General features: G+C 38.1%; 2 protein-coding genes across 2 annotated transcripts in view; both read left to right on the top strand.

Moving 5' to 3' along the window:
- The first annotated feature begins 1,123 nt into the window (after positions 1-1,123).
- LOC107556135 (39S ribosomal protein L19, mitochondrial) lies at positions 1,124-5,072 on the top strand. Its single transcript, XM_016239173.1, has 6 exons — positions 1,124-1,268; positions 1,488-1,605; positions 2,973-3,091; positions 3,209-3,343; positions 4,116-4,297; positions 4,417-5,072. Exons 1-6 carry the CDS (start codon positions 1,190-1,192, stop codon positions 4,636-4,638), a joined length of 855 nt encoding a protein of 284 aa, XP_016094659.1. The 5' UTR covers positions 1,124-1,189; the 3' UTR covers positions 4,639-5,072.
- Positions 5,073-6,226: 1,154 nt separating this feature from the next.
- The window catches only part of LOC107556117 (intersectin-2-like), a 49,862-nt gene continuing 32,105 nt past the window's right edge, over positions 6,227-23,983 (top strand). Inside the window, exons 1-2 of the mRNA XM_016239155.1 lie at positions 6,227-6,360; positions 18,982-19,042. Of these exons, the coding sequence (XP_016094641.1) occupies positions 19,036-19,042 (7 nt within the window). The 5' untranslated portion in view covers positions 6,227-6,360; positions 18,982-19,035. The remainder of the gene's footprint in view (positions 6,361-18,981; positions 19,043-23,983) is intronic.

Genomic DNA, 23,983 nt, shown 5'->3' with positions numbered 1-23,983 from the left:
TTGCTGTATTTATTTTACTCATGTTTAGAGCACCATAGTTTTAACATAAAACAATTCATATAGTATACAACATTTTAGTTTTCACATCCCAGAGCCTACAGTTGATTTTTCAGTGCTAGATCAAGTTAAGGAAGATAATGGTGATCCTGTAGCCATGGTTTATGAACATTGAAAAGGAAATTGGTCAGGCTGTGTGCAGATACTGATGGCTCTATGAATCCACTCGATGGAAAAGCAGCAATAGGGATAAGTATCCCTCAGTTGTGTATTAAACAAGGTTTTCGATGGCCAGATAACATGTCAGTCTTTTCTATGGAATTAGTAGCAATTTTGTGGGCCCTTGGGTGGGTGGAGGGACAAAGACCTGGAGGAAATGTTTTATGTTCAGATTCCACTGCAGCACTAATGGCAATTAAGGGCAGGAAGAGTGAGGCCAGACCAGATTTAATAATTGAAATTCTGGTTGCACTAATTTGGGTGATAAAAGTGGGAAATATAGTGGGATTTATGTGGGTTCCAGCACATGTAGGGATGTAGGAAGTTGATTTGAAAGTAATGTATGGAAGAGTTGAGTGCAAGAGTATTATACAGCAAAAAATAAAGCAAATATGGCAGAAAGAATGGGAAGAAGGAAATAAAGGTAGACATTATTTTTCAATTCAGCCTACATTAATGCACACATCATTCACAAGATTAGAGAGGAGGGATAGTGTGGTAATCACTAGATTAAGACTGGGGCATTGTGCACTGAATTATGGGCTGGCAAGGGTTGGCAAGCATCCAGACGGCAGATGTTTGTGTGGAGAATTAGAAACTGTGAAGCATGTAGTAATGGCGTGTGAAATTCTTCGTGCTGCAAGAAACCGCATGTTTTCTGATCTGTTGGAATCCGGAGTCTCATCTTTATCTTTAAAATTGATTCTTGAAAATAAAGAATATGAAGCAACAAAGGTTGTTAAAAGTTTTTTACTCCACCCTGGTCTTTATTTGAGGATTTAACCTATGAGATGGAGTTCTTCAGATGAACTGAGGAGGGCAGCAATGCGCCTTTGGAGCGTCTAAGCTGCCGCAAATCACACAACAAGAAGAAGAAGTTTTCACATCATCCAGCCAGTCACAGACATTGTTATCGAAGTTGGCCAGCCAATCAGAATGTTTCTTGTACACACTCCTCTGTCAGAGGTCAAACATGGCGGCGGCGTGCACAAGCAGGACGAGACAAATGATGGGCTTGCTACGAATTTTAAGAAATTTCTCTCAGAACGAACGTATGTTATTGTTTTTTTTTATTCCCCATTACCAACACCATATTAGATGGTAATAACAGAAAAGAGCACTAATGAGACTATCATTAAAACCATCACCTGCTCAAGTGAATAACTCTGCGGTAGTTTATAAAATGTACAACCCTTATGTAATGAATAAGTTAACTATTACCGATATCTAAAATGATTTGTACACATACAGAATATTTATTTTATTCCTAGGACTTCTGTCGACGTCTGTACTGAGGCACAATGTAGCGTCAGATGGACCTCCAAAATTCACCCCTCCATCCAAACCAGTTATCATAGACAAAACACAGAAAGAAGCATCTCTGCGACGGTATGTATGTTGTGAAATAAATGCATATGATTATGTTTTAGTTTACACCTGCCAGCTTATTGAGGTATAACAGGTTCCTTAGAAAAGGTTTACATTACATTAAAGGGGTCATATGATGCGATTTCAAGTTTTCCTTTCTCTTTGGAGTGTTACAAGCTGTTCGTGAATAGATAAGATCCCTAAAGTTGCAAAGACTAAAGTCCCAAAACCAAAGAGATATTCTTTATCAAAGTTAAGACTCTGCCACGCCCCCCTAAAACGGCTCGTTCTAACACGCCCCCACATATCTACCTCACTATGTGGAAATATTTGCATAATGCCGCCCAAATGTGCACGCAAAGAAAGAAGGCGTGGTTTCAGTAACCGCAGTTAGTGTAGAAGAAGCCATGCCGGGGAGACACTGTGTTTCTAGGCGAAAGCAAAAGCACTTTATTTGGCCTTCCGAAAGTAGATGCATTTAGAAATATTTAAGATTACTTTCAACAGAACAGCAATGCATTTTATGGACGACCGTTTCATGAACCTAGGAGAGGAGGTAATTCTGACTTTGCTATGACAATCTGGTGCTTCTGAATCAGCTACTGTTTTGTTGTTAGTTTAAGTATTTGCTATTGACTGTTCAAATGCAGAGTTTTGCGTATCGTGTGTGTGTGAAAGGGACCTACAATAATGTACAGTATTTGAAAAATAATGTGTTTTTTGAACATTAAAGCATGTCAACATATTCTGTTACACCAAATACACAAAATAATGATCTTTAAAAAAGCATCATATGACCCCTTTAACATGTATTCATTTGGTAGATGCTTTTATCCTTACAGTTACTTACAGTTGAGGAATACAAGCAGCGATGTATCATAAGATGGCAATAAACACGAGAACACGAGTGCCAGTTATACAAGGTTTCAGTCATCGTTCAAAATAGTAAAAAGCTAGGAGGATAATAAGAGAACAGAATAAGTGAAGGCACATAATAAAAAAAAAAAAAAAAAAAAATATTAGAGGCAGTTAGATGCTCATTGAAGAGATTATTGGAACCTGGAACCTTTTGCAACGTTTGTAGATATACAGTATAAATGATTGTTAGCAAGACTGTAACTATGTTAAAGGAGTAATGAAAGAAATAGTTAAAAAATAGAATTTACTGTAATCAATTTGATCTATTTGCACATAATATTTTATTTTAAAATATGCAAACATTCACTTTTAATTCTATGCCTAATATGTAGAAAATTACATGAGCCTAAATTTTGGCAAAATTTGCATCGCTGGATATTACTGTCAGCTGTTTAATATTTCTATTATAAAACCTTTATTAGTAGCATGTTTCATGATTCAGTTGCTTTACAAAATAAATGTTTGAATAGGTTTTTGAGTCCAGAGTTCATCCCTCCTCGTCAGCGCACAAATCCTGTGAAATTTTCAATAGAACGGAAAGACATGATACAGAGACGGAAAGTTCTCAACATTCCAGAGTTTTACGCTGGTAAGAAATACTGATGATTGTAACACACTACAAGACTCCTCTATTTTATGGTGATGTGTGATTGAAAAATGTCCCTCTCTGTTCCTCTTTAAATATTCTCTTTATTGTTTTATGTAGGCAGTATTTTAGCAGTGACCATGACTGATCCTCATGTGAACGGGAACATGAATCGTTTCATTGGAATCTGCATTCAACGTTCTGGAAAAGGATTGGGTGCTACTTTTATTCTTAGGAATGTGGTCGATGGCCAGGGTAAAAAAAAAAAAACTTGTAACATTTAATTTTAAATTTTAATTTAGTTTTGTTTCATTATCTGTTCTGTTGTGCTGTGACAACTAATACATATGAACAAAAATGAAAAATATCTACAATGATTAGTCGGGAAAAAAAATCTGCCATTCACGTCACTTTACAGTAATGAATAATGCATTTATGTGGACAAAACACGTATGAAATATAGCGGAGGACACAAAGTGAGCTGCAGGACCCAAACTGTTCTAAACATGAGAATACTTTATCTAACGTATTTTGAATGAAAGAGCAGGTTCAGTGCTTCAAATACCCTCATACCCATATAGCTGATAGTTCACACGGCTTGCCCTGTCAGGTGCTTTGACAGATGAGTTTGCTATTTGTTTAATACATGTTAATAAGTCGATATGCAAGTATGCATGTTTAGTGCTTTTTTGTAACTTTATTATGGTGGGCAAAATGTAATGCCTACATACTGTACAATAGGTAGATTCTTCAGTTTGCACAGTTTTGATGACAGGATGATAGGATGTAATAACTTAAAAAAAAATAATTAATGAAAATAAAATGTGGCTTTTAATCTGATTAATCAAATCCATAATTGAAGGATTCATTGATTATCAAAATAATCATTAGTTGCAACCCTTACTGTTCAGATTTAAACTGGTTTCACTTTAATTGTAGTATCTACTATACGTGAAATCTAATGCTTTTTTACTTTTTTTGCCATTTTGTTAAGAATTTCATGGTAATAGGTTTTCGTTTACTGTAGGTGTGGAGATATGCTATGAGTTGTACAGTCCACGTATGCGCAAGATTGAAGTGTTGAAACTGGAGAAGAGACTGGACGACAATCTCATGTACTTGAGAGACGCTCTACCTGAGTACAGCACCTTCAACTTTGACATGCAACCTGTCCATTATGAGATAACCGGAGATGTTCCGGTCAATCTGGTAAGATGTTCCAGTAAAACATTTTTCATCTGTAGAATTCTGTAATGGTAAAATATGCCTACGGTGTTCAGCCACTAAATTTAAATAGTTTCCTGTCTGTTTCTCTCTTTCTCCTGTAGTTAAAAGTAAAAATGAGGCCGAAGCCGTGGTCTAAACGTTGGGAGCGTCCCAAGTTTAACATTAAGGGTATCCACTTTGACTTATGTTTGACCCCGGAGATGATGGAGCATGCTCAGAAGTGGGCAGAACCGTGGAGGCCGTACGATATGCTGAAGGAGTATGACACATCCAGCCTAGAGGAACATATCTTCAAGGAGGTACAGGAAAATCTCAGAAAGTGAACAGTCCATAGAAACCACTTCCAGCCTGGACAGAGACAATCCCTTTGAAGGGACATGAAGCTAAGTTGACTGTGGTGAGACATGCTAATGTGGTTCTTGTGTTTGCCTCAAAATGGATTCTGGAGATACATTCAGATGACCACACCTGATACATTGATACTTTTTGTGTGTGTATTTTAAGTGCATCTCACCAGCTCAACCGCTGATGTTATCTACAAATAACCGTCTTAAATTAAAAGAAATGCAATTATTTCTTTGCTGTTGTTTATCGTCTTGTATTTGTGCCATTAGTGTCTGCAAATGCAGTTGTGAATGCAGTGATCCTGCTGCCTTGCAATTAGTCACTCTGAGCAATAGAGGGCAGCAGAGAACTCTCCAAAAATATAAATTGAAATCTGAATAGTAAATCAAATATCCTGAATAATTATACCTTTCTTCCGTATTTAAAGTAATAAAAGTGCTTTAAAAAAAAGTTTTCATGTAGTCTAATTTTGCAGTTGTTCACAGTCTGAAAATGATTTACATTACCGTTCAAAGTTTGGGATTAGTAAGATTTTTTTTTTTTTAAAGAGATTAATACGTTAATTCAGCAAGGATACATTCAACTTCAAATAAATGCTGTTTTTGAGCTTTCTATTTATCAAAGACTCCTGAAAAAAATAATTACATTAATATAGGAAACTTATAATATTTCTTAATATTACCGCACTTAATGTTTCTCGTTTTTTTTTTGTATTTTCAACAATAAATGGAACCTTGGGGAGCGTAAGAGACTTTTTTTCCCTTTCAAAAACATTTAAAAAATCTTACCGACCCCAAGCTTTTGAATTGTGTATATGAAAAGAAAGAGGCAGTTTTTAACATCAAAACTGTTCTTAAAATGTGGTTTCTACATGGAATGCATGGAGTGGAATACATGGATTAATGTTAACTGAGAAACTCACTTAGATTATATAAACACAGCTGTTATTTTGACCCAGTTATCTATATGTACTACAGATTAAAGACTATTAAAGAGGAAATACATATTCATTTAATATTTACTTCCTCTTTAATAGTCTAGTTAATATGATTTTAATAGTTAATAGTTTATTAGCAGAGTAAAACAACTTAAACCAGCCTAAGATTGCTTTAGAGTGGTTCTGGGCACTTTTCAGTCCAAAGCCTAACTAAACCCAGCTGGGATACCAGCAGACATATTTAGGCTGGTTTGGTATGTTTTTTCAGCAGAGTGTTTTAATACAAAATTCTCAAGCTTTTGAAACAGCTGCTCAATGAACATCTCGCTATACCAAGCGCCAACTCTCCACTTAAAGATTTGAACAGATTTTTATATCAGTTACTTGTAATGTCCAGGCGTACTATTTCAGTTCAGACCCTCTGCTCGATATTTATAATCCACAGCGTGAACTTGTCACATTATTTTAGTGACATGTATTTTGTCCGAGCTCATCTGGAGCCGCTCTTGCTAATCCTCGAGCACATCTGTGCAGTGCTACAGAGAGCGACCGCGCGAAGCTCCGCCCATCCTGCTGTCGCCAGTGACGGCAGCCCCATCACTTGTGGATAGTGAAACAACGCCGCAGTGAGCAGGTACAGCCGATCCTTCACCTGGATACCAAACCACACATCGCCCCTTATCCGAGGATATTTCCGGTAACGCTGGCTCTGTTTTTATGAAATTACAATAACACCGTGTCGTTTTCTTTCGCGATATGCACGGTAAGCATTTATCTTTTGCCTGTAGGTTACTCTATTGTGATGCCTATTGCTAATATTTACAAACAGCTTATTCAATATGCTCTGTATTTAATAAGCATTTTTTTTAGAAGCTTAATAATTTTGTCCGAGAGAAAAGAGCGCAGTTTCGGAACAAAAGCCCGTAACGTGTTCGAGAAGGAGCGGAATCGCTGTCATTGATTTCAATCACAACGGTCAAACTTGTTGTGCAGGTTGTGAACTTATACAGCAACTCCATCCCATTTAAGCTCTATAATTAAGCTGAAACATAAGAGCTGGATGATTGTAAGTGTTTCCCAGCGGGACGCTGAGATGCAACACACCTGTCCCACTAGTGCACCTGCCTCCAGGACAGCCGTGTACATCTGTCCTCATCATCCAGCCTCAATCCATATAGAAAATGTGCTTATATTTACTAAATTAACGCTTACTGCAGAGTTCATGTTACATGGATCTTAATATGATAAAATAACATTTTCACAGGAAATTAAAATTATTTTAACATTTAATAAACTTGCAAGTATTATAGCAGTATTTTATTATGTAGATAGATAGATAGATAGAAAACTTGTTGTGCAGGTTGTGAACTTATACAGCAACTCCATCCCATTTAAGCTCTATAATTAAGCTGAAACATAAGAGCTGGATGATTGTAAGTGTTTCCCAGCGGGACGCTGAGATGCAACACACCTGTCCCACTAGTGCACCTGCCTCCAGGACAGCCGTGTACATCTGTCCTCATCATCCAGCCTCAATCCATATAGAAAATGTGCTTATATTTACTAAATTAACGCTTACTGCAGAGTTCATGTTACATGGATCTTAATATGATAAAATAACATTTTCACAGGAAATTAAAATTATTTTAACATTTAATAAACTTGCAAGTATTATAGCAGTATTTTATTATGTCGATAGATAGATAGATAGATTTTTTGCTTTTTTGCTTTTTCCTGTTTATTGTCTCAACCAGATATTCAGGACTGGTTGATTCTTAAAATATTACATTTGGTCCCAGTTAGCCTTGAAAAAACAATATTGTTTGGCCCTTATATATATTGGGGGGAGTGTGTTAAGTGAAGGCATGTATTTAGCGATTTAGCGTACAATGTTAAGATCAGTTATGAATGAACTATTCTTATTTTATACAGCATATCCCATGCATGTTTTACTGATTTTGGATCAGGAGGGCCAACACAACTTCGTGACTAGTTGTGAGTCAGAAAAGAAGTGTGTACCAGCCAATACCGATTTCATCATGTCGTTCATTAGTATTACTCAGAACTTACTCATAAGTAACTTCACACTGTAATGTGAAGTGTGACCCAGGCTATTTCCTTTGAAGTTTTTTAGATTCACAGACTGTTGTAGAAGTAGGTTATGTAGTGTGCGCCAACCGCCATATATTCTCATAACTCTCTTCCTCCAAGGCTAGCGCTGTTAATCAAAGCACAGAGGCTATAATCTGTTTCTGTTTCTCTTGCATCCTCTCAGTATGTGGGGCATGGGCCAGTCGCAGTAGTAAATATCCTGCGTGATGAATGGATGAGTCTAGTCAGGGGAAATATGCTGACCATCATTTATTTTCTCTTATCGGGATGTTGATAAACTCACCACTGTTAAATACATGAAGATATCATCGTCAGTTGTTTGTTAATTTGCTGACAGTCATGGCTTTACATGTAATGATCTTAGGTGGAGATCAGTTATTTTGTTTTAAAAGCATCATTGTTCTGGAATAATGCTGTGTTGTTTTAATGTTTGGTTAGATTCTCTCTGAGATTTTTTAGGCGTAATCTTTGTGTAAATGTTAGTGGAATTTATACCTTATTGTGATTGTCCTTGGAAGATGTAAATCCTTTACAAGTCAGAATTGTGCTGACATCACATGCATATGCAGACAAGGCCTTAAAGCATCTGTGCAGATTACATAATTTCCTGCAAGATTAATAGTAGTAATGTTCATGTATACAAGATGCATCTTATTGCACATTATCGTTTGGGGTCAGTGAGAACAATCCTGATAAAAATATATCCTTGTTTCCACAAAAATATTAAGCAGCATAACTGTTTTCAACACTGATAATAATAAGAAAAGTTTCTTGAGCACAAAATCAGCATATTAGAATGATTTCTGAAGGATCATATGACACTGAAGACTAGAGTAATGGCTGCTTAAAATTTAGCTTTGCCATCACAGGAATAAATTACAATTTGTATTCAAATAGAACACAGTTATTTTAAATTGCAATACTATTTCACAGCATTACTGTGCTTACTGTATTTGGATCAAATATATGCAGCTTTAGAAACCATAAGTGACTTCTTTTAAAACCATTAAAAAAATCATACTGACTCCAAACATTTGAATGGTAGTGTACGTAATGTTTGTATGGATATCTTAGAGTGCACAAATGAAAATGAATTAAAATATTGTGAATTTGAATTTAAAATGAATTGACATCAACTCAGGCAGAGATGTCATTTGCAGACAGACTGAAGTAAAAGTGCTTGATATAAAGTGTGTATGTGGATGGTTGACATGCCATGCTTTCTATTTGAGTTTCATATCTCGTTCGCTAGATTTTTCACTCTTGAATGCCAACCACCCATGTTCTGTGCGAGTACTGGTGTGTGTGTGTGTGTGTGTGTGTGCGCGCGAATCTCCCAGTGGGAACAGGGTGGAGTGCCCTAGAAATATGCCTTATATGTCACACACACAGAGAGGATAGCTTGGATGTTGGCTGCCCTAAATACCAATAGTACCGTGTGTGTGTGTGTGTGTGTGTGTGTGTGTGTGTGTGAGAGAGAGAGTTTACCAATGAGATATAAAGAGGAGAGAAAGGGATAAAGAAAGAGAATGAAATGGTGTGTGTGACTGTGTCCTCAAAACACTTTTTAATATAATCAAAACTGCGAGAGTCAAATTCTCTTGCGTCATCCAGAACACCACAATCACATACAGTGAATATCAGTGGAGTTACTGAGTTACAGTTACAAAACTTCACTGCTGTTCTTGTTCACCTTCAAATGAAAAAGTTTCTCTAAGCTTGTTGTGCACCTATGTTAAGGAGAAAAATAGATTCTGCATGTAATAAGAAGGATGTGTCTCTCTGAACTTAAAATAGATGTTTGCAAGTTGGGTAAAGTTGAGTAAAATGAAGTGCAGTAGAGAAGACAAGTGGTTCCTTGAACGTGCACGTTCAAGAGAATGTGGCCCCTGCCTTCTGTGCTACTGTTTATACATGCACACATGCTGAGAACTGTGAGAAAAAGCATGCTAAAGGGAACTGAAGCACAAGCGTTATTTGTGTAACTCCACTTTAGATATGTGTTGGTGATGAAAGTTGAGAGGTAAAAGATCTGTTGCTGCAGTTCTCCTGCCTGCATTACGATTAATAATAAAGTGTACAGAAATGTACTTGGCGTATTTGCGACTGCCATGTTTAGCCTGATTCTTTTCAAATCCTTTAATTTCATCTGCCGGCCATCTTGATAACAATATTTGGCAGCTATTTTTATGTAAGTAATGGAGATGTTCAATGTACTAAACATCTCTGTACTGAACAACTTGTTTTTGTCTCAAGTTTGCTGTTGTTATCAGTTATGGTTTTAGCTTAGGGTTTAGTGAAGGTGGTACATTATTTAAAAAAACAATAGAGCATTAACCATTTAGCTTCACTCACCAGACATTTCATTTCATGTCTGCATCAATGCGTACAACCAATGTAATAAAATGCTGGCAGATTTACGTTCATTTATTTCAGGTAAAATTAAACATGCTTTTTGTGTCAGTGACTGGACATTTAACTTAAAAAGTGTCACGAAACGAGCAAGAACCAACACAATATCATTTTGCAGAAACGTTATTGAGCCTGGGTTGCAAATTTGAGCTAGTGGGTTCCCACTGGTATTTTTAACATAATTTTAGAAAAGCTTTAATTATTATTATTATTATTATTTATTTAGTAAAATATGGTCTGTACAACATGAATTACACACAGCAATATCTCAAGCGTGATTTTCTAAGCTGCTGTGTTGTTTAAAAATATAAGTTGCTAACAAATTGCTTAGTAAGGGCAACTATAGTTGTATACCACAATATTTTGAGCTGGTGTTTTTGACGACTCATACAACTGTTGTCATCCTTATGTACAATAGCAACATCTTAACGTTTTTAAAGCTCACAGTGTTTCATAAGTTTTGAGTGAAATTAGTGTTGTAAAACTGTCATCAAGCAGTATTAATTAACCACAGAGCCTCAGTTAAAACCATGAAGGAAACCCATGGCGAATTGGCCTCCCATTAGCAAATTTGCCCCAAATTGACATGACATAAGTTAAGTGGTGTATGCAGTTTCCATCTTTTTAATGGGGAAAACAGAAATCTCCAAAATGAAAAGATTTTGTTTCAACAATGGCAATAAATTCGGCAAGAAAATCTGAAAACTGGTATAGTGAAATTAGTATTCATAGAATTAGCATTCATTTAGCTGCCTCACATTTCAGCTGTGGATGTGCTACTGTTCATTTAGTCAGCGTCTGGAGATTTGTATGAATATGAGTCTGCTAATCATACAGATATAATATAGAGAGTTACCACTCTATTTTAATTTGTGTTGGTGTTTTGCTACTCACTTTCACCCGTCGATACGCTGCTGTTTATTTTGCCAGCGTCTGGAGATCTGTATGAATATGAGTCTGCTGATCATACAGATATAATATAGGATACCACTCTATTTTATTTTGTGTTGGTGTTTTGCTGCTCACTTTCACCTCTGCAGCATCATTCAGTACCACTCTCTGAATGGCTAGTGTGGTCTCTGCTGGCATGTTTCATATGCTTGTTTCCTGTGTGGACAGAGGAGTCCTTATTCCCCTTCTTTGCACAAAGCATGCTGGGTAGCACACTCAGAACAGACATGTGCTGTGTGATGAGAGTGATATATTGAATGCTGATTTGCCAGTGCCACAGGTGTCCATCACTAACAGTTCAAGGGACATTTGTATGAGACTGTGTGAGATATAGTGAAGTATAATGACGGAACAGACAGTCCTCTGGCACAATGAAAGTGAGAGCAAGGTTTTGAGGAGAACTCACATTGGTGGAATTTAGCATTATCTGTTGTTTCTCACATGAGTGTTCCTAAATGTGAGGTTTGGGGCTGTTTTGAATGAAGGATTTTGGGTGGGGTGGCATGTTAGTGTGTGTGTGTGTGTGTAAAGGAGAGCTTGTATATCATGTTCCATGGCTTGAAGGCTCAGACTCTGTTTGCAGTTGTAATGCCAACTCTGGGCTTACACATACACAAACACACATTCACACTGCATGCATTATAGTGATATTGTCCATGTTGACACAAATGAGGAAGCGTTCTTGGTAACAAATGACAATTAAAGGCTTTCTAGTACCCCACAGTAAGACTTTTGAGAACAAACCAGAAATGTTTCTTTTAAAAATCATTACATACAATATCTAATTTAGCATGCTTAAAGTAGTCATTATTACACTTTACAAACTGTCAATGCTGTGAGTTAAAAAAACAGGTAGCTTCATCTCTGAATTGTCCAAGACATTTAATGCTGAGAAAATTGGAATGTATACACATAAGTATACATTATATATGCATATGAAATATTTGTGTATGTATGTGAATATATATGAACAAGTGTAATTTTTATAATTGTTGACAACCTTAATATATATATATATATATATATATATATATCTATCTATATATATATCTATATATATATATATATATATATATATATCTTTTTTTGTCTTTTCTATTTTTATATCACTATTGGCATATTGGTTTTAAATTACAACTAGCCTATATATTATTTATTAATAATTACTATATATCGTTTTATGATTATAATTATTATTTAAATTATGTACATTTAGGTTTATCATCCAAAAGTATAATTTTATCAGTTGCCATGACCAAATCCATGACCTTGGTACGAATAACTTGGTAACATCTTTAGGAATACACCGTAAAAGATATATAGCTGCCTGTCCTTCCTAGTTATAAAGAGACTTATTGATTCAGAGAAGGAGCAGTTTCTTTTTGTCTAACTTTGTCTCTCTGTCTGTGTTTGTAGTGATCGGTTTGTGTATCTGTGCAGCCTGAATCTCATGTAATGTTTTCTCAGAGCTTCTGGGAGACATATTTGTGTGGGTGTAAATAGAAATGTTGCTGCTGCCCATCTTAAATTTATTGCACAAAAACGGTGAGACTCACAGTGACTTTAATTCCAGCTAGAAAGTACATTGCATAGATGGATGTGGGGATTCACTCGAAATTATGGTTCTATTTATACAGATTTTAAAGGGGTGGTTCACTGGGTTTTTTCTAGGCTTGATTGTGTTTATGGGGTGCAGTCTAACATGTGTTAATGCGTCGTTTTTAAAAAACGCATTATTTTTCACATAATTTACCTTTATTCCACACCGCTCTGTACCTTCTCTGAGAAACGCACTGATCATTTCCTTCTTTTATGAAGCTCCTCCCTCAGAAATAGGCGATGGGCTCTGATTGGTTAGCTAGCCCAGTGTGTTGTGATTGGCTAAACCGCCTCTAGTGCGCATCTAAACGTCCCGCCCCTCACCTCGGCGGCATGTGCTCCAGTTGTATTGTAAACAACAGCATCGTTAATACCGCTTATCAGTTTGAGCCCGATTGAGAAGCAGAGGATATTATTGAAGAGGATCGTGCAGAACCTGTGCAAGCACGGCTTTTAATGGTAGGCCTATGTTTTTTGTTTGTTGTTGTCTCATACTTTTAGATACGCTGTTATTTGTAAATGCTACTGCTTATGCTAGCTTTTAATATACGGTTTTATCCCAAGTAAACCTTTAATACAGTACGGTAACTGCATGCGCATCCATTTTTAACGCTTCACATAGCTATGTGAAAATACGTGTATAATTGGTACAGTTCATTGTTGGAGCTGAGCCAAATGAGAGAGATGCAGAGTGTGTGCAGAGCAGGGTGACACGAGGAACAGTATTGAGAACCGCTGTATTTGAACATTGATTTTGAAACTTGTGAATCCATTAGAATCGTTAGAAGACAGAATCGCGAATCTCTAAAGTGAAGTAACATGGCCTTGCCCCCTTTGCTGCCTTTTCCCGAGGGCGGGGTTTATCTGGGTTTGTGATGTCACGAACCCGGGAAGTAATTTGTTGTAGTCCCTACCAGCCATTTTTGTAGGCATTAAACTGCCAGAATTTTAAAAGATGATATCTCCGTTTGCATTGATCTTTCAGCTTCGCAATTTAGCAGATATTGTTTATGCTCAAACAGCAACATTACACACTAACTAATGTTAAAAAATTGAAATCGCATTGAAACACCCCTTTAAAAGTCACTCCCAAAATGCCAAAATTACATTCTGGCCTTTTAAGTAAACTACTGTCAAGGCAATAAACTAAGAGTTGTGTTAATATTTGATTGATCCTGTGTGAATTCGGATAGAATGTGGTTGTCTCTTTTAGAATGGGATTAAGCACCCAGAAGAAGAGTGACAATGTATTTAGCTGCAGTGTGTACGTGGCCAGAAAAAGCAAGAGAGGTATATTAGAGTTACTCTAATAAACATGGATCTGCAGGCCGTGCTATGAGATCACTGATGTACAAAGTCCTCTCTTCTCCTCTCCTCTTCTCTCTCGCCTCATCTCTGCAGCATTAGACGGAGAGACTCAATTTAATATTCAATCTAGTTTAGTCTACATGAGAACAGTGAAACTGAGAATGGAATTTAGAGAGCAGTTTTTAATAAGCAATTCATTCTGGGTCCATTACACCTCTGAATCTCTCATCCACATCCCGAGCCTCTCTAGAGCACAAGATGTTCTAGAAAGCCTCACTGTGAAGCAGCGACATTTCTGAATTAAATAATAGAAATGACTCCCTCCCTGATTCCCATAAACACTCCAATTATCGTGAACAATGTGTCTTAATGGACTGTGGATGATATTTGTTTGTCTTTGTGACTTTATGCAAATTATGTGGGGGATTATATAATGCTGATTTAGAAATGAACCAAAATATTCCCCCTGTTCAACTAGTAATGACATGCAAATATCAGGTGTTGACTGTGCATATAAATGAGCTCAGAATTCCATGACTGTGTGAGAATAAAATGTTTTTTTCTTTACCTTTAGTTTTGTGCTTTCCGTGGATGTTTTTTTTTTATTTTTTGTACATATTTGACAAAAGTTGAATAGTTTTTAGCTTTGAACATCATATTTAAATTTGAATATCGCTCTTATATGCGATAATATGTTCTAATATGTTATAGGGAAGTTTTCCTGCAAATATTACCCAGAGCCTGGCACTTTTAAATTTAATTATGACTTTTTGACAACTTTCTCTTGTTTCATAAAGATAAGTATTTTAACTTGAATTATAAATGGAAATTGGAAACACTATTTTTTCACTTTGGCTTTTAGCTTTGCCAACAGAGAAACTGGAGCATATCTTCATTTTAACTCCCTTTTATTGACCACTGGAAGAAAATCTGGGTTAAATTGAATAGGAAAAATGTTTGTATGTGTATAGAGGGATGTGTATGTGTTTGTGTGTTAAAGGACTTTGTCTTCATGACTGAGATCCACTTCACCTTCCTCTCATCTTTACTCCACTAGCTTGATGACTTGCCTGTTGACCTGTGCGTGCTTGTTGTGATATATATTTAAGACTGAAACAGAAAATTGCCATTACAGTGAATAATAATAATGGTAATAATTATAATCATTTTATTATTTTTATTGTTAATATTATTTGAAGCTGGTATTCAGTGAGGTGTTTGGACAAAAGGTATATATGAAAGTCAAAGTAAAAGACTGAAGAGCATTCTTATGTAGTGAAAGCAATCACAGCAGGTTTTGGGTTTCAGTGTGTGTGAATGTGAGACCAGTCCCAGTCCACACCACAGATCCTGTCTGCCTCAGCTTTCAGCTCTTTAATCTATCCATCAGTCTATTAACCCTCCATTTATTGATCTGTAATTGACTCTTTATTTGCACACAATAGATTAATAGAGGACGAGAACCCTGGGTCACATCTTCAGTCTCATTACCTATCTCTCTTCTCTTCTGCCTCAAATGGCAATCTCAAGAGTGTCAGCGTATATTAAGATGAATGCTACAAAGTATAATTTAGTGGGGTTTTAAGCATTTCCACAGTCTGAAGGAATCTTCACCACACCAAAATTAAATATTATTATTATAATTGCATTCCTTTGACTATGGAAATGTTTTATAATGAGCGATAAGATCAGTCATAGCACATGTGATGGATGGATTTAAGGTCAAACATAAGCCTTTGATTCAACAGCATGACATGAAATCGAGATGAACAGAGGCCTTTATATTTGATCTCTACAGTTACTCTGTAATGATACTGTTATACTGTTCATGAATCATATTCAGAGATATCGCTCTAAGCACATAAGCCTTGGTACTGCTTAATGCAAAACTGATGATGCCTCTCTCCTTCATTCGCATTATAAATTAGATGGGACAATGAAGTCTAGACACAAAGTAATGGGAGAGGAGAGAGGGAAACAGGATTCGGAAAGGAACTTGAGCAGGGACTTGAACTCGGGTCACTTTTTATTAAGACAGTAAGAGAGTGAGAGCTCAGAAAAAGGAATAGAATTGGTAGATCAGACAGCATCTTTTGCACTGTGCTGTTTTGCATTATTTATTCTGTTTATTCAGTTGGTTGACACTTTTGACTCAAGTAACTTGCTGTTATTGGATTGCAGCCTGCTGGTGAAGAGGTATTAAAGGTACCGTATACTGTTGTAACAGTGAGATCCTGTGCTAAAATGTAATTTTACACATAAAAGCATAGATAATCCAGCAGTCAATGCTGTTACAGAGCTCTGATTCTCCTGGGAGCCATAAAAGCACAACACTGTGCATGCAATAATGCAGGGCTGTTTTGTAATTGCGGACCTTCTAAGCTGTTTGTGGCATTGTAAGTTAAAATTGTTGCACTAAGCAGACAAAAAAAGTCTTTGTTTTTGTCAATGATTAATGTTAAATGTAACTGAAATTTCTACTGTGAAAGCAAAGCGCTTGTTGCAGAGTAAAGAGATTTGACAATCTTTATCTAACCAAATTTTCTAACCAATAATAATTGTTATAACAATGATAATTTATTAATATTAGAGTAAATGTAAAGTTTACACTGCAAGGTTGGAATGAGAATTGATTGTGTAATTTGAGCCTCTAAAGGTTTCCTTATAGTAGATGTGTGAAGGTTTCTATTTCTATAATTTCTAACAGTTAGTTCCGGTCTTTGAATTTGATTGGCCTAATGACTCAGTAATAAAAATCAGAAACTAAGCTTAACTGATAATACTAAATACAGCGATCTGTAGTACATCAGAAGTGAGTATTTTTGGTGCATGTTCTCAACCAAATGATAATCAGCCTTAGATGTAGCAGACTGATATAACAGTATTAAAGCAAATGAGCAGGAAGTGGTTTGTGCACTACTGAGTCACTGGCAGGCAAGGACTAATTAGTACTTGAAAAAGTAGATTCAAACACTCCCAATACTGCAGGAAAATTTGCTGACAGCTAAAGTGCAGAGATGTGCTGATTTAAATACTAATGCACTCTAGCATAACGGAGCAGATACTGAAAGATGTAATATTTTGTCTCTCACTTCTGAGTAGCTAATAACTGAGCTGCACCACTACTGCCTCCCCCATAGCAGTGGCTCAGCTGAAATACTGCCAATCCCTTTGAAATAATTCCAATGACTTCTATTTAAAAACAAATGATAAGTTATGGAATTTGAACTTATATCAACTCTGTGAAATGGCTCTAAAGTAACCGTTAGACAGACTGATATTGAACTGCTTCAATAAATGCAGTCAGTGTTAATAATTACTGTAACTGATGGATTGCATTTTCATAAACCTATATGTTGCCTGAAATTACGTAATCTATATACTATATGACTACCGTATATAAACTATATACCTATAACTATATAAAAAGGTAAACTTGTTTGAAGTAGTGTAACACATTGATTGCCCTAAGCTGTGCTCTCTTGTAAACAAATGTATTAGCCTGTAATGTCACTGACTAAAACACCTTCCAATTTTTTTTAGTGTTTGTACACATGAAACTTTCTCACACTGGTGACAGTATAACTAGGAAGAATCTGTGCCTGTCCAGGTTCTACAGGTTTACAGTTCAGCTTAGGCAAAATGAAAACAGCCTAAGCACATGCAATATAGATCATGAAATTAGATTGACTGTTTGGGGTCAGTTAAATTCTTTCTTCTTTAAATAAATTAATACATTTATGTAGCAAGAATGCTTTAAATTGATCAAAAGTGACAGTAAAGACATTTTATTATATTACAAAATATTTATTTAAACTTTCTATTCATCAAAACATCCTGAAAAAAGTCTATAATTCTTTACACAAAAATATTAAGTATAGCACAACTGTTTTCAACATTGATAATAATAAGAATATGTTTCTTGAGGACAAAATCAGCATATTTCTGAAGGATCATGTGATATGGCTGCTGAAAATTCAGCTTTGCCATGACTGGAATAAATTATATTTTAACATATATTAAAATAGAAAACTTATTGTAATGATATTTCAGCTTTTCAGCTTTCAGATATACAGCTTTTACTGTATTTAAAAACATTCAAATCTTACCTAAAATAAAATAAAATAAAAATAGTTATGACTATATTCTAAATTGTTTGGCATTTGACACTCCTGCAACTTTCATCCTCTCAGCTCTGTCAAAATGCTTTAGTTCAGGATTTTATTTATAAATATTTTTGTGTTTGACCACACAATACACCTATATTTTGCCATTTGCCATTGAAAGCCTTAACATTTGTGACCGAGAATGCATGCAGCACATAAAAACAAAGCAAAACACAATTTGTGTATGGAAAGGACTATACAGTATTTAGAGTACTACAGTACTTTGACGACTGACAACCTGCTGCTGTGTGAATGTAGCTGTACACACTGTAACTCACACCCTTACTGGACTTCTAGATTTACTGGTTCAGACCTCCTCAGCTGTACAGGGAGTTTGTGTTTAGCTTGTGTTTGTTCAGTCTGTCCATGGAGCACCAATTCAGATTCAGCTGTGAGACACAGGGCTGGTTTCCCAGAAAGAGCTTTAGAGCGAAGACAGAGACGAACAGTCGCTTTGCATTAGGCGAAAACACTCAGGCACAATCAATATCCTGTTTGTGTGTGAGCGTGTGATGGTACACAGGGGATGTGGCTTGTTGCATGTATGTGTGTGTGTGTGTGTTATGGCAAACAACATGATTGCGTGTAAGAGGAAAATGGATAGAAACAATGGCCAAAATATTCAAGAGCAGCTGAGAAGATTTGCATCTCCCTTTGTCCATCTTTAAAAGCCCTCTTTTCCATTCTCATTACTCTCTACTTGTTCTCTTCTTCCCATTTAGTCCCATTTTCACTTGTTCACAGTCTCTCTCTTGCTTAATTTCTTTCATAGTGTGTCCTCTGTTGCTTGTCTGCATGTAAAATCCTCCTCACTCTCTTTCTCTCTGTTTCTCCAGATGAGTATTATCCAGACGGTTGAGTAGAGGGTCCCTCACATCCCACCTGCAGTCATGAATGGTAAGAACACAGCTTTTTTGTTTATCATGGGGATGGATTTTCTTTAAACATATTATACTTTACTTACCTTTATGTATTTTCAAACCCATGTGACTTTCTTTCTTCTGTGGAACTCAAAAGGAGATGTAGCAGAATGTCCAATCTGCTATTTTCCATATACAAACGTGAATGGTGATCTTAAATTTCACTTCATTCCTCATAGAGGTCTAGATGGCTTAAGACATCTTGGAATGTAGTCATATAGACCACTTTTGTGATCCTTTTATTGTGCATATTTGTCTTTTTTGGAGCTTGACAGCCTCTGGTCCCCATCCACTTTCATTTTCTAGAATAGAGCAGCTCAGACAGTCTGCTAAATATCTTTTGTGTTCTTGCAAATGAAAGTCATACAGATTTTGTACAACACGAGTGTGAGTAAATGACAGAATTTTTAAACTTAGTTAGAACTATCCCTTTAAAAGGACGAAGAGGCTCAGACACAGCTCATTAGCAGAGCTGCACTATAAGAAAATCATGAGAGGTTCTGGTGTTGTAGAATCTTCTAAGATTGAACAGACTTTTAGTGATGTCGTTATCAGAATGTTCACATTTTTTAGATTCAGCATAGTGTTTGTACAGAACACACCCAGTTGAAAGCTGCTGACTGCGTCCCTATTTATATAGGGATAGATTAATATTTGCTGCACTCTATTAAGGATTTTGACAGGTTTTTTTCATGAAAACACTTTCAAATTTTTACCTTGAGCTATTTCTGCCTGATCTCAACTTTAAATGTAGTTTTGTAGGAGTAATATTTTTGTAGGTGGTAATATTTTGGATGAAATAAAATACGATAAAAAAAATGTTGAAGACAATAAAAGTGTAACAGGGCAGACGAGACGTGAGGCATGAGGATCCATGTGCAAGCTTTATTTATAAACACGGTCAGAACACAGGCAGGGTCAAACAGAGTCCAAACGACAAGATGAGAGAGAGATCCAAGACAGGCAATAAACTTCAGGGCAGGTAGAGATCAGACAAGATGAGAAAACAGGCTAAGATCAAAACACGGGTAAACAGAATATGAACAAGACTAAACTCTAACTCTGGGATCACGGGATGGCTTGGTAAAGCAGCTAACACTAGGAGAGTGATAAATGCAGAACAACCCTCGGCGACTTGAGCAGGATCTGAGTAGGTTATATAATGTGTGTGTAATGGCTTTCAGGTGCGCGTGTGATTGGTTACAGCTGTGTGCAATCAGTGCAATGGATGATGGAAAATGTAGTGCAGGGTATAGTGTAACAGTCTGTGTTGTGTGAGAGTCCATGTAATGAGCGGGTGACCTCTGGTGGTGAGTGAACAGAAGTTCATAGACCGGATTCGTGACAGAGCCCCCCTCCAAGGAGCAACTTCCAGATGCTCTAAACATTACACAATCGAGGAGGGAGGTGGAGCGGAGGCGGAACAGGGGGAGGGATTGAGGGCCAGGTCCATGTAAAGGTGTAAGACCCTGAGGCAGGACCGGCAAAACAGAGGACCATGATGGAGCCGGCGGAAGGGGTGGAGCTGAGGACCACCACAGCAGAGCAGACGGGTCCAAGGATCTCCACGGCGGAGCAGGAGACCACCAGAGCAGGACAGAAGACGACTTTCTTTCTTCTGTGGAACTCAAAAGGAGATGTAGCAGAATGTCCAATCTGCTATTTTCCATATACAAACGTGAATGGTGATCTTAAATTTCACTTCATTCCTCATAGAGGTCTAGATGGCTTAAGACATCTTGGAATGTAGTCATATAGACCACTTTTGTGATCCTTTTATTGTGCATATTTGTCTTTTTTGGAGCTTGACAGCCTCTGGTCCCCATCCACTTTCATTTTCTAGAATAGAGCAGCTCAGACAGTCTGCTAAATATCTTTTGTGTTCTTGCAAATGAAAGTCATACAGATTTTGTACAACACGAGTGTGAGTAAATGACAGAATTTTTAAACTTAGTTAGAACTATCCCTTTAAAAGGACGAAGAGGCTCAGACACAGCTCATTAGCAGAGCTGCACTATAAGAAAATCATGAGAGGTTCTGGTGTTGTAGAATCTTCTAAGATTGAACAGACTTTTAGTGATGTCGTTATCAGAATGTTCACATTTTTTAGATTCAGCATAGTGTTTGTACAGAACACACCCAGTTGAAAGCTGCTGACTGCGTCCCTATTTATATAGGGATAGATTAATATTTGCTGCACTCTATTAAGGATTTTGACAGGTTTTTTTCATGAAAACACTTTCAAATTTTTACCTTGAGCTATTTCTGCCTGATCTCAACTTTAAATGTAGTTTTGTAGGAGTAATATTTTTGTAGGTGGTAATATTTTGGATGAAATAAAATACGATAAAAAAAATGTTGAAGACAATAAAAGTGTAACAGGGCAGACGAGACGTGAGGCATGAGGATCCATGTGCAAGCTTTATTTATAAACACGGTCAGAACACAGGCAGGGTCAAACAGAGTCCAAACGACAAGATGAGAGAGAGATCCAAGACAGGCAATAAACTTCAGGGCAGGTAGAGATCAGACAAGATGAGAAAACAGGCTAAGATCAAAACACGGGTAAACAGAATATGAACAAGACTAAACTCTAACTCTGGGATCACGGGATGGCTTGGTAAAGCAGCTAACACTAGGAGAGTGATAAATGCAGAACAACCCTCGGCGACTTGAGCAGGATCTGAGTAGGTTATATAATGTGTGTGTAATGGCTTTCAGGTGCGCGTGTGATTGGTTACAGCTGTGTGCAATCAGTGCAATGGATGATGGAAAATGTAGTGCAGGGTATAGTGTAACAGTCTGTGTTGTGTGAGAGTCCATGTAATGAGCGGGTGACCTCTGGTGGTGAGTGAACAGAAGTTCATAGACCGGATTCGTGACAGAGCCCCCCTCCAAGGAGCAACTTCCAGATGCTCTAAACATTACACAATCCAGGAGGGAGGTGGAGCGGAGGCGGAACAGGGGGAGGGATTGAGGGCCAGGTCCATGTAAAGGTGTAAGACCCTGAGGCAGGACCGGCAAAACAGAGGACCATGATGGAGCCGGCGGAAGGGGTGGAGCTGAGGACCACCACAGCAGAGCAGACGGGTCCAAGGATCTCCACGGCGGAGCAGGAGACCACCAGAGCAGGACAGAAGACCCCTACGGCGGAGCAGAAGACCACCAGTACCAGGCAGAAGACCACCACGGCGGAGCATACGGGTCCGAGGATCCCCACGGCGGAGCAGAAGACCACCAGAGCAGGACAGAAGGCCACCACGGCGGAGCAGACGGAGCAGGAGCCCACCAGTGCAGAGCAGACAGGGCAGAATACCTCCACGGCGGAGCAGACGAGTTGGAGCCCACCAGTGCGGAGCAGACAGGACAGAAGACCTCCATGGTTGAGCAGGAGCCCACCAGTGTGGAGCAGACAGGGCAGAAGAACTCCACGGTGGAGCAAACAAAGTTGGAGCCCACCAGGGCGGAACAGAAGAGTACCATGACGGAACAAGCTGATCAGGAACCCACAGCAGAGATTGGAGCTTAGGAAAAACTGAGACACAGAAAACAGAGAGAGCATATACAGTCTCAAGGACCGGGCTAGGACCACAAGAAGTTCATTAACCGTTTCCCTGGTGACAAATGAGCAGGCAGACAATTCATAAGCAAGCTCATTTACTGAAACTGGACTAACAGACAGTTCAATATCTGATTCATTGACTGGAATGGGACAGGAAGACAGTTCAAAATCATGCTCTTTGACCAAAACTGGATAGGCCGATAATTCACCCTCAGGTTCATTGATTGAGAATGGACAGACAGACATTTCAGAATCAGATTTAACTGCAGAGTTTAAACCAACAGACAGTTCAGAATTGGATGCATTGACTGACACTGGATTGGCAGACAGTTCAGTGATTGAAGCAGGATAAACAGATTGTTCATAATCGGGTCCCTTGACTGTAACTTGACAGACAGACAGTACATTGACAGAACCTGGCAAGACAGACGTCTTTGATTTCGAACCATTAGTTGAGACGAGACGGAGAGACAATTCACCATCAGCCACCATGGCTGGTTCAGAAATGACCTCCTCAGCCAGTTCAGAGTAAGATAAAAGTTCATAAATGGCCTCCGTAGCCTTGACAGGACAGGCAAAGAGTTCACGGACGGCCTCAATAGCCGTGACAGAACGAGAGTTCATAGATGGATACCACTGACACCTCTGAAGGTTCTGCAGCAGATGCCGCCACCTCTGGAGGTTCTACAGTAGTAACATTAGGAAACAGGTAGAGTTCATTAACTTTCTCCTAAGCTGGACAGGTACAGTGTTCATCAATGGTTCCTTTGACCGCGACATGACAGGCTGAAAGTGCATTGCTGGGCACCACCACTGTACAAGGAGCTGAAGCGAGCACCGCCGCTTCGGGAGGTTCTGCAGCATGAGCCACCACCTCTGGAGAAGCTGCAGCGAGTGCCATCGCCTCAGAGAACACAGCAGCGAGCGTCACTACCACAAGAGGTTCTGCAGCATCAGCCGCCACCTCTGGAGACATCACAGTGGACATCGCCACCTCGGCCAGATCTGTGGTGGTGTATGCAGCCCAAACGCAACATAAAGCGATCCCCATCATGGGAAGCACTTTAGACAGGGGAATTAGTTCAGGAACAGAAGGTTTAGAGTGAGTGGGTTTTGGGGATACCTGTGCGAGCAGACACCAGCGGTGCATCCCTCACACTAGATACCAGACTGGTATACTGAAGGACTGACCTTGAAGATCTGGGTGCAACAAACAGGATGTGACGTGACTCTGGATGAACAGCTGTGATGTGACGTGACTCTAGAAGATCAGCTGAGACTTGATTTGACTCAGGAATTGAAACTGTGACCTGACTTGCCTCATGACGATCAACTGTGACTTGACTGGACTCATGA

The sequence above is a fragment of the Sinocyclocheilus grahami genome, unplaced genomic scaffold, assembly GCF_001515645.1.
Source record: "Sinocyclocheilus grahami isolate Dianchi unplaced genomic scaffold, SAMN03320097.WGS_v1.1 scaffold556.1, whole genome shotgun sequence".
Classification (NCBI taxonomy): domain Eukaryota; kingdom Metazoa; phylum Chordata; class Actinopteri; order Cypriniformes; family Cyprinidae; genus Sinocyclocheilus; species Sinocyclocheilus grahami.
Note: the sequence above shows the minus strand (reverse complement) of the source record. Positions and strands in the feature narration are given on the sequence as shown.